General features: G+C 25.4%; 3 protein-coding genes across 3 annotated transcripts in view; all 3 read left to right on the forward strand.

The window, feature by feature from the left end:
- The window catches only part of LOC124429133 (cyclin-Y-like protein 1), a 7589-nt gene extending 2271 nt beyond the window's left edge, over window positions 1–5318 (forward strand). The window contains exon 4 of the mRNA XM_046974008.1: window positions 1–5318. This exon is cut by the window's left edge and continues 353 nt beyond it. The gene's annotated coding sequence lies outside the window, so the exon portion shown is untranslated.
- Window positions 5319–6372: 1054 nt separating this feature from the next.
- LOC124429143 (peroxiredoxin 1-like) lies at window positions 6373–10614 on the forward strand. The gene is made up of 4 exons (XM_046974032.1): window positions 6373–6526; window positions 8118–8258; window positions 9240–9548; window positions 9910–10614. The coding sequence occupies exons 2-4, from the start codon at window positions 8131–8133 to the stop codon at window positions 10052–10054; spliced, it is 582 nt and encodes a 193-aa protein (XP_046829988.1). The 5' UTR covers window positions 6373–6526; window positions 8118–8130; the 3' UTR covers window positions 10055–10614.
- A 132-nt stretch (window positions 10615–10746) lies between these two features.
- Window positions 10747–13593, forward strand: LOC124429258 (inner membrane metabolite transport protein YgcS-like). Its single transcript, XM_046974299.1, is given in 10 exon segments — window positions 10747–11031; window positions 11153–11314; window positions 11398–11560; window positions 11667–11788; window positions 11920–12209; window positions 12281–12456; window positions 12626–12872; window positions 13028–13239; window positions 13315–13430; window positions 13511–13593. Coding segments are annotated over 10 exon segments (1608 nt in total). The 5' UTR covers window positions 10747–10994.
- Window positions 13594–15000: the final 1407 nt, after the last annotated feature.

Below are 15000 nucleotides of genomic sequence, written 5' to 3' on the forward strand. Positions count from 1 at the left end.
GATTTTGTGTAAGTTTTTATAGTGATTAGTGTTTATAAAGTTCATATATATAAAACAAAAGAACAACAAAAAATTTGTAACAAATCTATTATCCTGTAATTTGCATACAGGACTCTATTTGTTAATATTATCAGGAAAAAAGGAAGTCCCATTGATTAGATAACTTTTGATTAGATATCTGCTCGGTCTTCAATTCTTCCCTGTTAACAATTTTAATATCATTATCTTTGATTGATACTTATTTTTATTTACTATAATATTTCAAATTATTACGTGCTAATACATATAAAACGAGATATATTATTTTGCTTTATTATTTCACATAAGTGAAAATAAATATTGCCTAAAATTAAATACTGGCTAAACTTTGGCTATCAATAACACGCTTAAAATCCATTTCAATAAAACAGATTTTAATGAATAGAATGCTGTTATAATTTACTTTTTTTATACATAGTATAATAAATGTTAACATTTTCAACTTTTTTTGAAAATTCTAATTTTCATTTTGAGCGTAATAGTTAATTAAAAATTATATATAGAATGTTTGCATTATTACTTCTTGGAATTTTTCTTGTAATAGCTGTATGAAAAATTAGAGGGAAAAAAGTGAAAGGGGAAAAAGGAAGAAGTTTTATTATTTCCTATAAAAAATATAAAATAAATAGTTTTAATCAATTTACAGTGATTGTATACAACAGGTATTGATATATAGTGACCTTAATCTTCATAAACTTTATATATAAAAAAAGAAAAAGGAAAAAAAAAAATAAGTATAGCTTCTACAAAAAAAATGATGGTATTACTATATATTTTGATACCTATTACAAAGTTATAAAAATTGATTTAAGTCATTGTACTCATAATAAAATGGAAAAAGTTTCCCATTTTTTCATGCGCCATTAACTTACAAAAAAAAAAAAAAATGGTATAGCAGTAATAATGCAAATACACTGTATAAGTAAATGTATATATACACATAGAACATACTCTATAAATTTTTAAACTTGAAGGGTGGTGTAAAATTGTACGAAGTTAAGTTATTTTTCTTTAAAGCTTTTTACAGCGTTTTAATAATAACTTTACACTATTTTAAAATGTTTTCATTTAGAAACTATACAACTCTATCGTATTATTACTTTTAATATTGGTTTGGATAAGTTCATTTTTCTGTGAAAGTCAAGTGATCAACGTGTTCATGGACGTAGCAAAAATAGAACTATTTTATTAACTATTTTTCTTTTCTATCGATTTTAACACATGAAAGATAGGAAAATTTTCATAATTTATTTATACGAAATGTGAAAATAATAATCCTATTTATTACTTATAGTTTCAAAACTATTATTATGCTTTTTGTAAAAGTTAAGTCATCAATCTGGGACTGTACTATGTGAGCAATATAAAATAATATAAGGTAATAACGTAACAGGTGCGCGTTAGGACAGCAAATGGTGAGCAGAAAAAGTATTAGCATAATTAGTAATCTTCTTATTAAAGGAAATAACATGTGATATATATTAGTCAACTGTTATTCATCCAAAGCAGTTAATATATTGACTGAATTACATAAGGGCTAAAAATTTTTGGCTGATATATTAAAACAACAATATAGAACAGAAAGATACGGTGCAATTGGAATTTTAATACAGTCATTAAATTTCATTAAAGATAGAAAATTACATATTTCATATATTTCCACATAAAGTTAATGTAATAAAATCACGTGAAAAAAAAAAAAAATAAGAAGAAGAAAATAGAAAAAGAAAATGAAAATGAAAAGCCAAAGCCATGTCACATCTAATTACCTTAATATATTTAGAGTATCTTGTGCATATCTAGAAGCATTGGAAATCTATATCTGTACATCTACTTAAATGTAGAAGAAAGTATATGAATTATGTACATGTATACATACATATGCGCGCGCATTTTCTTATAAAATTATTATTATACAATTGCCATTTATGCTTTGTGATTTTGCATAAGATAATATTCATGAGAGCCAATTGAATTGTTTTTTAATTGTTGGAGATAGATAATTAAATCACAATATTAATGAATGTTAATAATTAATTTCATAATTGACTCCTTTTGTTATATCATTTTGTATTATTGCGATAAAAGTTATTGTTTGCACATTGTATTTTATAGCAACAAGTATTTTTTTTTTTATTATTATCTAAATTTCTATCTTTCAAGATAACAAATTTTTTCAAATGATTTCATTAATTCATTATAAATGTATAGTTGTGTATACAGTTGTTCATAAAGTGGGTTGTGCGAATATATAATTTGCATGATTAAAATCATTTTTTTTTTCTTTTTTAAATTATTGTAATTTATCATATATTTAATTGTAAAAAAAGAAAATATCTAGCTCATTTTTGTACACACATAAGATTAAATACTTTTTAATTCATTATTTACAGAAAACTATTTATAATCGTTTATCATCTTAAATACATATTCACGATTCACAAAATACAGGATATATATCCAAAAATTTCTATTTGTTTGTTTATTACTTGATTTATACATGGGACACCACCCAATCAGTAACTTCAGATAAATTTGTAGATGCACGCTGTTTTTTCTTCGTATTTTTCTATTTAATTTTACTTATTTATTTTTGATTAAAAAAATATAGACATAATGATTAACTTACAATACACTTCCAAACATTTATGTAATCGAATGATATTATGCGCATCATACTTATTGTGTAACATATTGCACATATAGATCTCATTAAAAGAAATCATTCCATTGCGATATGAAGTAATAATTTCTTTGAAGTGTATAGCTAATTGATACAGATGCAATAAGAATCTTTTGTGCATAAAACAGACATTAACTTCAGACTTGCAAATCTTAGTAGTAAGTTCTCTATTCAAATTTCTGTGATTATATTTTTCTTACAGAAGGAGATCTAGATATTAGATACTAATTATATTATAAATATATGATGCAAGAAATAGGAAGTAAATCTTGGATTTAGAATATCTTAAATTTAAAGATAATTCATACACGAAGAAAGATTACAAATTTTACAAAAATCATAACATTGATGCGTTTTGTTATTATTAGCACAATGATAAATTCTGCTAAGAAACATTGAAATTGCGATTCACTTCCAAATAATACTGAGCTGCGTGTCTTGTCTTTCAAAATATATTTAGATAGAGAAAATGTCCATCATTTGAAAGTAAAATAATTTCTATATATGAAAAAATATATAATTAATATTTAAGATATGATTACAGAGACGTGGATATGTTATTTTCTTAGATGACTTTGTTTATTTCGCAGTACAATTAAACATTATAACAAATAATATAATGTAAATACTCACTATATGTACAATGTTACTCTCTTATTTTTGATTTCTTTTGATGTTGCAGTCCATATTAAAAATTATAAATATTTTTTAATTTAATGATAAAACAAGATTTATGCTAATACAAGACATTAATTTCAGTGTTTATTGACTGCACCTATCGAACAAAAATTTTTCACTTATGTAACAGTGAATATATAAATTATGTCATTATTATTGTATAATTATTTACGATTTTATAATAACAGCTTGTATAAGTGCATATAATGTTATTTATATTTAAATAGTTTACACGCTACATTAATGATAGTATATAATAAGTTCTGTAGCAAATCAATTTGTATAAATGGTCCAGAGTATAAGCCCATTAATGATTAATAATTAAATGACTGTATATAAATGTGCAGAATATTCCCAAAGTTGAAGAACTGAATAATTATGAAATTAAATTTTTATTCGTTTGTACTATTATTATATAATAGATTTTGATTATAGATTGTATAGTTTAGTATATAATTTAGATAACCGACCGATTAAATTTATATTAACTTAAAATTTTTAAGATAAATTTGTGGGAACAAAAGATATTTCAAATGAACGTATTTATTCTATTTCATTTACATTTATTTTCTATCTATTGCATCAAATAGATCATCTTTTCATAAATGATTATATCATAATGATTTTTATTATTGTTTAATAAAAGTGATGATTGCTTTTAAAATTTACCAAAAAATATATACTTTTCAGTTGTAAAACAATTAAAATGATTTTCATAAAATAAACATTATGAACAATAGGCAATATTTTATAATATTACTTAGAAAACAAAAGAAAATTTTTAGATGACTTATAAACTTAATTAAAATTTAATAAAAAGGTCTATATACATATGTGATGCTTATATATCACATAAGACCAATAACAACTTATCTACCGTTTGTTATTGCTTTACTTATGTAAAATCATTTGAAATTTTATACTTACGAAATAGGCTCATAAATATAAGATAGTTTTACCGTACGACTGGATATAATATGTGTGTATAGAAATTGATACTCTTAATCTGAAGTTCCGTCGGACCTTTGGAGTGACGTTACAGAGTAATTACAGCTTATTATTATTTTTATATTTTATTAAAAACGAAAATCATAATATTATAATAGAAATATAGTGCAATGAGACTGTCGAATTTAATATGTGAAGTTTAAAAAACATTTACAGTTTACTCTGTATTATATAATAATGTAACGCAGAGCAAGAGAGTTTTAATATAAGTATAGATGTAACATATCTCCAATTTTGGTCCAGATATATCAACTCTTTAGTTCCTCGACACAATTAACAAGGAAATATTTTTATTATAACAAATGGGAATCGGTTATCAATTGCATGAACTTTTACGACTCAATGAATGATGTAATTGTATGACGATATTGAGCAGGCCAAAATAATATCGAAGACACCATGTAACAAAGGAGATCAGGTTGTGTTACCTGATCTACATCTTCATTTTCTGAAGACATAGAACTTATAAAATTTCTAGTACAACTATTTTTATAAATAGAAGTTCATTATAAAGACAATCTCGAATGAAGTCTTGTTGCGTCCTGTAAATAAATTGCTACGCTAAATTTATATATGATTCATAAGATAATATTATAAACCAGATCGCTTTATTAGAATTAGTTGCACAGTGTTTATACTTGAGAGCAAAGATACTATGGAGTATCCACTTTCAAGTCTTCCATCCTAAATAACAACAGTCCTATATTTTATTTAATACTTTATTCGACACAGAGCAAAAAATAAACATTTTGCTAATGTATTATGGCCAATACTCTGAAAATGTGAAGTTGTGATATATAGACATATTAATTAATTAGACTTGTATATTCTTACTTTAATGAGACTTGTATGAATATAATCATGTATAAGTATATCATAAATCATTTTATTGTGTAAAATTATCAAATTATTCAAGACTGTACATTTTTTTTTTTTAATTGGATTTTCATTCTAACATAAAAAAAAAAAACAGACAATGTTCCCCAATACGTTTTACATTATATCAATTTTCTTTCTCTACCTATTATCCTTTTCTAATATCAAAAGTATTTAAAAACATATACATATATATATATATATATATATATATACATTTTTTTTTTTAATATTACTGCATAAAATATTAGTTTTCTGATGTATTCCAAAATATTTCATTTTTCTTACAAAGTAATATATAGAACTTGTTTATTTTCTTTCCCCCGTCCCCCGACTATTTTTTCACAGTTGAAATTAAATCTTTATTAAAAGTATGGTATTTTTGTTTTTAAATATTTATGTAAAAAATTTTTAAATAAAATTTTCATGATAAATGAATTATAATATAAAACGTATCAATTTCATAATCTATTAAAAGAAATGATAAAATATTTTTTTATGATTTTATCGTGAATGAAATGTTACTTTTAAATTTAATTGAAATAAATGTTCTTTTGATTTACTTTTAATGAACGATATTTCAATTCAAATCTACAATTTAAACGCCGGATATAGCAACTATACTATTAGCGATATTTCATAAAGTCAACTTTAATTTTAATTGAGTATAATAATGTTCAGATTTACTTTTAACATGATAACGAATATATTTGATATTAATATAGTATTAAACAAAACGAAACGTATAATTACGACATAAAGAATTATTCGAAGAAGAAAAAAAAAAGATTAAAGGGTTTCCCGCGTTTGTAGAAAAATTGTTGAAACGGTATTGGCTAGACGAGAGCGTACGCTGATTGGTACGCTGATGACACGTGACACTAATTCTGCCAGAAGGAAAACGGGATTGGTCAATTTATAGTTTGATATTTATCTGACAAGTGGTACTGTCAAATTTAAGAATTGTAGGCTAGTTTGACATTTCATAAGTTTGACATTTATATGACAGACAAATTCCTATTATTCTAATATATAGAATAATAGGAATGATCGATTCGTAGTTCGAAATTTATCTTACAGATGGTTCTGTTATCGTTGATGATAACATAAGCAGTAAGTTGCCCTTCACAAGGTGTTAGTCATTGAATAGATTCGTATGAAACCGGTCACCGGTGAGGTACTTATTACTTTCTTTGTTCAGCTTTCGTCGAGTTAACTACTTCTCTTACGTTAAAAACCAAGGTAATATATAAAAAATTTATTTAATCTATCATCGAATTATCATGTTTTTTTTTTTAATATGTTAATGTATTAAACATAGATACGTTCTAACAATGGAGTTTATTATTTCAAATGTTTTTCGTTAGAGATTTTTCTTTATCCTTTATTCGAGGTCATGGCGTTCCACGAAACCGTTTAACATATCATTTTTAGAGCGTAGAAGAAAACGTAATAGATTGCACTACAATTTTCTTTTTTTTTTTTTTTTTACAATAAATGATCATTCCGATCATAATTATTTCTTCGAAGATCTTTCAATCTATACGATTTATGATGCAATCTATGACGTCGCAAAGCTTATATAAATTTATTAAATATTTAAGCAAGATAAAATGGAAGGTTAAAGAACTCGACGTATTTGTTGTTGTTTTTTTTCTCTTTTTCTTCATAATTACTCTTTTATAGAACAGATTATTGGCATAAACTTGGAGCATTCGATAAAATCATTCGAATGATTCGTTAATCATTTTATTTATGTATTTATTATTATTATTATTTTTTTTTTGTTCATTTACGGACATTAATTTGACCTCGTTTCCTTTTCTTTTTTCTTTTTTTTTTTCTTTTTTTTTCTTCTTTTTTACTTCTTACTATCGAAAGCCTTGTGTTATGATAATTTACATGTAAACGTACTTTACATTTACGAAGATAGAAATAATTATTTTCAAGATATTAGGAAGAAAATTTTTTTTTCAATTTTATTGGCAATTAACAAAGAGAGTATTGAACATTAAATATCATAAATTTTTTGATTAAACGTTTACGTATATATAAAATATATATATTCATATATATATATCATATATATATATATATATAAAACTTTTGGTTTATAGTGAAGATTTTATTATACATTATCGATTTTTAAATGATTTATATTATATCTTATACTGCGTATACGTCTATACAAATAAATTAAAGTTGGCGATAATACGAAAGAATGTTAGATTAAATCGTGTTTACAGATCATGGACTGTCCTAATCATTACGATCGTACTTGGAATGTATATTTTTTTTTCTTTCCTTCTTTTTTTTTTTCTTCTTATTCTTTCATTATCAACTCATTATCGTGACTCAGAGTATTTCTTATTACGGTGCATTTTTTTCTTATTCTTTTCTCCTTTTTTGTCTTTTTTTTTTTTTTTTTTCTTCATAATTATAATAAAAATAATTAACTAGTCGTTAAGCGAGAGATCATGGATATAATTATAATCATAATCATAATTATTATAATCATGATGTACATTGAAATTAACGAAGAATGCGAAATGATTTTCAACTTGTAGAATGGATTATTTATTCAATGACCTTGCCGGTTCTCCATTACCGATTAATCTAATAATGATTCTTATTATATATATATATATGTATATAACCTCATTAACAATGTCTTCGTTTATATCTTATCTTTCGTTTTTTATTTTTTTTCTTAGTTTTATGATTATTATTATTATTATTATTTTTTTTTTTTTTATTTATTGTTATTCTCTCTTTCTCTCTCTCTCTCTCTTTCTCTGTCTTTTAATTTTGTCTCCTTTACTTTTCCTTATAGAATCACATAAGTCATGCCAGCTATACAGAAGCCAGCACCAGCATTTCGTGGTACCGCAGTTGTCAATGGCCAATTCAAAGATATCTCACTTTCCGATTACGAAGGCCAATACGTTGTATTGTTCTTCTATCCTCTAGATTTGTACGTATAATCATCGTTGTCGTCCCATCATCCCTCATCCCTTCTCCTCCTCCTCCTCCTCCTCCCCCCTCCCCCCACACCATCCACCGTGTCCTTCATCATTTATCTACACCGTTATACCTTACGCCTTAAATAATCATTCCAATGATTCGTAAAAATTTGAAAATTATATAACAAAAACCTCGGAAGTTGATTTATATCTGAATTAATCTTCCTCTCTCTTTCTCTCTCTCTCTCTCTCTTTCTCTCTCTCTCTCTCTCTCTCTCTCTCTCTCTCTCTTTATACAAGATAAGAATGCATACCAATGTAATCGACATATGCTCGATTTATTTACCCTTCATACCTTTTATCAGAATTAACATTAATATGACAGAGCGATTGATTTAATAAAAAGAACAGTTTAGTTTAATGATGTAAAATTTTTTTCATTCTTTCTTTTTTTTTTCTATTTTTTCTATTTTTTCTTTTTCTTTTTCTTTCTTTTTTTTTCTTATATATGTTCGATTAATAAACTCTTATGGTACCTCATAAGTAGGTATCATTAAAAAAAAAAAAAAAAAAATACCTTGATAAATATATATGATTATAGAAAATATTTATTTTATAATGAAATATATTTCTCTTAATAATGAAGATATTTTTATGTTTATTATTTATTTATTATTATTATTATTATTTTTTTGTTAATTTAGAATTAAATGTATAATAATTTAGAATGTATTCTCTTAACAATGAAGATATTGTCACGTTTATTATTTATTCGTTTATTTTTTTTTATTTGTTTTCTTTTTTTTTTTTTTGTTTTAGAATTAATTCTATTTTATTGTAAAATGTATGTAGTTTTACGTGGAAAAAAAAGAAAAAGAAAAAGAAAGAATGACTTTTCTCATAAATAAAATAATTGTATGCTTTTAAAATTATATTAAATCATTGATAAACCAAAATGAAAGAAAAATTTTTGATTGATAACTTTTTAACAGCACCTTCGTATGCCCAACCGAGATAATTGCGTTTTCGGATCGTTCACAAGAATTCAAGGACATTGGTTGTCAAGTAATAGCAGCCTCTACCGATTCTCACTTCAGTCATTTGGCATGGATTAATACACCACGAAAACAAGGCGGTCTTGGTGAAATGACTATTCCCCTTCTAGCCGATAAAAGTTTGAAGATAGCACGTGATTATGGCGTACTCGATGAAGAATCTGGAGTTCCATTCCGCGGTCTTTTCATCATAGACGATAAACAAAATTTACGTCAGATCACCGTTAATGATTTGCCGGTTGGAAGGTAATGTTGATTTATTTTGATCTTAAATCATCCGAAAATATTTTCTTTATCATTTGTAAAGTAAAATGTTTTAACTTTTTCTTTTTTTTTTTTTTTTTTCCCAATCACATTCAATTAACGTTAGAATTTTTTCTTATGTACATATATACATTTTGATTTTATTTCGATATTAATTTAATTCTTTGTCATCTTTCATATATATATATATATATATATATATATATATATATATATATATATATATAAAATAAAAATAATATATATAAAATTGACATAACAATTGATTTGTAACTTAGATACATATATATATATATATATATATATATATACACACCTAAAAAATATTCTTTTTTGTTTTTAGGTCCGTCGATGAGACCTTACGTCTCGTGCAAGCGTTCCAATATACTGATAAACATGGTGAAGTATGCCCAGCTGGTTGGAAACCAGGCAAGAAAACCATGAAGCCTGACGTGGTCGCTTCAAAGGAATATTTTAAAGATTCGTAAATGTTATTTAATCAGACGAACGAAATCCTATATATGGACATTTATATTCCCAGCAGATATTATCAGATCCAATGACAATATAATGAAATCGCTTTAAAATAGAACGATCAAATATTTCTGATCGATGATAATATAATTTCATTTTTGTATCACGACAATACTACACTTGTAAGAGAGCGAGCGTTTGTTTATTTATTAAAACAAAAAAGAAAAAAGAAAAAAAAAAAGGAAAAGAAAACCAGTGCTGAGAAAACTACGGTGTTTCGTAGTTTTTGTTCAGATTGCATCAAAAGGTTGCTTCCGATAAGATTCCTTTATTAACAATAAACGAATTTAATTGTTATCAAAGTATATAAATAGTATTGAGATCTAAAAAAAACAAAAAAAAAAAAAAAATATCTGCTCGTTCAGATTACAAACGCAGTATTGACGTTTGTAATTTACATTTAGAGTTACGTTTGATAAGTACATTTATTATATACATTTCAAATGATTGGAATTAATTATCATAAAAATATCTGCTTTTTAATTATCTTTTAATAAATGGCTTTTCTTTCGTATATCTTTCCGCTTTTTATTTTCTGTTTTTATTTTTTTTCCTACATATATAATTACAAAAAAAAAAAAAAAGAAAGAAAGAAACAACGACATCTCTATGTGCAATAAAGTATAAATATGTTGTATTTCTTTTGATTGCAATTAGACAGTTAACCAAAGAAGACAATTGTCCTGTTATCGTGTTAGCATGTTTTTCAAATATCCTTTGAGAATAGAAATTAGAAAATTTATATGTGCCCCGAGGAGCCCCATTGAAGTTATCTATCATTTTTATAAATTTTTAAATAATTTACAGAATATAATATAACACACACATATATATATATATATACATATATATATATATATATAATATTGCATAGTGTTTGAATGATTTTTAACAATGAGCAACGGATGTGAAATTGCATTAAATAAAACTGGTGGGTTTATTTCTTTCTTTTTCTCTCTATCTTTCTCTCTCTATCTCATCGTCGTTTACATCGAATTCTTCTTAATTATTATAATGCTTTTGGCATATTAATCTTGGCAAAAAATGAATAGGTTGGGGAGCATGTCATTATTTTATCGTTGGATTATGCGGAATTTGTACATTCGTAGAAGCTATTGCCTCCGTTATTGTTTTCGTAATATCACGTTTGATAGTGTGCGATTTAAAATTGGAGAAGAATGACATCATTGTATTCAATGCTACGCAATCTTTTGGTACGTAAATATACGTATTTATATATTTCCATTAGGATTTTTATATTTAGTTTGACACGCTATAATTTTATTTTCAATCGTAGGAATGGCAATTGGTTCCTTCTTGTTCGGAAGTTTAGCCGACATTTGTGGACGTAAAGGAATAATTACTTTCACCATGGTTCTTATATTTTCTTCATCGATAGCACTCTCCTTCGCTCAAACTGTATTTTTGATAAACTTATTTATATTTTTATTAGGTCTAGGGTAAGCTAATATAGTTATAAATTTAATATATATTTTACAAAGATTAGACTTTTTTAATATATAATTTTTCCTTGATCTTTTTTTTTTTTTAATTTTATTATTTCAGATTAGCTGGAAGCTATATAGTTTTGAGAGTCTATCTTATTGAATGCCTGCCAATTAAAAAGAGAGAGATTTGTCTGGCTATAATAGATATTGCTTGGATTCTCGGTTATCTGTCTGCTTTAGGTGTTTATTGTACAATTAATATTTTCTTTATCGATTATACAATACAGGAAAATTATTCCTTAAGATAAAGCAAAACAAAGGAAAAAAAAAAAAAATAATTATTTGGGTTTATCCCAACCCCTTTCTGATAGGTGTGTCTTGGTCATTAGTTCCTTCTATCATACAAATGCTTTATAAAAAATTCCGTCCAAGTTCCTGGCGAGTTCTTGCTGGTATTGGTGGTGCACCAAGTTTGATGATAGCCTGTGCAGTTAGTTTATTACCAGAAACACCAAGATTTTTGTTATATCAACAACGTCAGGAAGAAGCGATTACGGTTTTAAGGCAGATGTATGCTATTAATAATTCAAAGCATATAGAAACTTATCCGGTACATTAATTAATTGTTTATTAATGGATTTCTTTTTTTCTTCTTTCCTTAATATATTTCTATATAAAACATTTGAAATATTAAACAAATATTTTCGCTTGATCCTATTGATATTGCAGAACGTCGATTTGAACACTTGCATTGAGCAAGACGAAGAAACCGACGATACGAATAGTCTATTCAAAATGATTTATAGATATTGCATGAAGACATACGAACGATTACATAAATTGTTTCGATTGCCATTTAGACGTATCACAATATGCAGCTTATTTTTATGCTTCTTACAATTTCCTGGGTAATATGAAATGGTCATTTTCCAATTATATTTAATTTTTACTTCTTATAAATATAGATTTAATTCTTTTTCATTTCTATTTAATTCTTACTTCTTATAAATATAGATTTAATATTTATGTTAAATCAATGTTTTCTTTCTCTTTTTTTTTTGTTGTATCAATTTAAAGATTCATTTGGCTTGCCCTTTGGGATAGTCATTTGTTACAAGAACTTGGAAAAGAATTGAAGGAGAAGGATAAAGGAATTGATTTTACGTGCAATATTAATTTCTCAGAGATTGCCGAGAGTCTCTTATTAAGTTGTCAACAAATTAATCATCAACGTTTCATATTTCTATTATCTATTTCTTTTAGTTACTTATTGGGAGAAATTTTGCTTATGATAGGAATACAAGTTGTTAGAAAAAAATGGATTTTAAGTTAGTAACATTTGTTATTATATGACAATGTTCTCTCTCTGTGTGTGTGTGTGTGTATGTACGTGTACGAGCGCGCATGCGCGTGTATATGTGTATGTGTGATATAAATTAATTGATTTAAATTATATGTAATGTAAATTAATTGATTTAAATTGTGTATCATATAAATTATTTGATTTCAATATTTTATTTTACATTTGCAGTATTATCATCATTCATAGGAGGCATAGCGATATTCTGTATAATTTTTTTATTTCAATATGCTATGCAAATCATTTTCTCCATATTATTTCTCGCATCATATGCGATTAATAATACAATTGTTAATATTCTAATAGCTGAAAATTATCCAACCTGTTTGAGGTATATAAAATCCTATAGTATCGTTAATAATCATTTTATCAATTAAATTATTATATTTGATAAATATATTTATAGGGGTACTGTTATGGGATTAACAAGAATATTACCACATTTGGCAGCTACGATGATTAAATTTGTTTCAAATATTTCATGTGTACTTAGTATAATAGCAGCCTTTATTATTTTAATAAGTTAGTATTTAATTAATTCCTTAATATTTTTTCAATTAAATTTATATGTGTTCATTACAAATATAAAAATATAATTATAGGTACTGCCATCGTTGTTATACCAATACCAGATTTAAATGGAATACCGATACAAGAACGATCTATTATTCAAGATAATTCATAAATGTATTTAAGAGAATATTAGTGATTTTAAATTATTTTTGATAAAATAAATTTTATATATATATATATATATTTTTTATATGAAAATATTGATTACAATTAATACTTTTATATGAATATAAAACAAATCCAATTAATTTCAATGTTTAAAATATTTCTTATCCACGTTGAAATTAACAGTAATAATTATCAACGAAGTATGGAATAGAATTATTTTTATCGATAGCTGATAATTGCAGTTTTCGTTAAATATCCAAATGATATTTTAAAGAAATAATACTTCGTCGATAATCATTCTGTCGATAATTAAATTTAAAATCTTCTTAAGATACTCATTCGATAAAACAGAATTCTACATGAAAATGCTTTAAATTTTGTTTAAAGTCACTGTTGTGTATTTTAAATTTATCTTTTAATTCTTCACAAATACGATATGGAATATGTTATTGCATATAAAAAAAAAGAAAGAAAAAAAAAACAAAAAGAAAAAGAAAAACATTTATCTCCGTTTAATATTTAATATTAGATAAATATGTCGTATATGAAAATATTGATCTTTAAACGTTTCAACTACTTTTTAAATCATTCTCTAGAAATTATGATTTTCATTAAAAAAAAAAGAATATTCGAATGGAACGACGATCTCTCTTTTTTTTTTCTTTTTTTTTTTTTCCTCCTTTTCTCTATCATTGAAAAAGTATCGATCACGAGGAGAATTACGATTATTCATTAATCGACCTTTGCCACTCTGGCAACGAAGCTTATTTGCCCCCCTTGAATCCACTTACCATTCTTTTTCTCCCGTTGATCGTGAGTTCGTGCTTATATATCGTTTTTTTTTGTTTTTTTGTTTTTTTTTTCATCGTATCACATGAATTGCTTGTACTATAACGGTGATCAAGATGTATAATTAGCACATATATATCTACATACCTGACTCGATAGTTAAAACACACTTAACGCGAGCTTGAGAGTTCCCATTCCATAGATTGGTCGTTTATCAGAGGGATAGTACCTCTCGTATATACATATCTTATTCTTAAAAAGGTAAGGAGTAAAGTAGCTTTCGAAAAAAAAGAAGAAGAAGAAAAAAAAAGAAAGAAAAAAGAAAAGGAAACAAAAAAAAAAGATCGAGCAATTCATGGTCGATGTTTTGAATTCTCCTTTCTTCAACCTCGTTTCTCGAAACGGGAAAAGACAACATTGTTATTCTATCGGTATGAATCTATATGTATATGTATACAAGCACGTGCTCCCGTATGCGTGTGTGTGTGTGTGTGTGTGTGTGTATGCACGTGTGTATACGCGTGTATATTTTTTATAACGTCGCTATAAAAAACAATTATCAAAATTAAATGGCAAATATTTCGAGTATTTTCACGGAAACATTGATTTAGAAATATCAAAA

Source organism: Vespa crabro, chromosome 14, assembly GCF_910589235.1.
Source record: "Vespa crabro chromosome 14, iyVesCrab1.2, whole genome shotgun sequence".
Classification (NCBI taxonomy): Eukaryota; Metazoa; Arthropoda; class Insecta; order Hymenoptera; family Vespidae; genus Vespa; species Vespa crabro.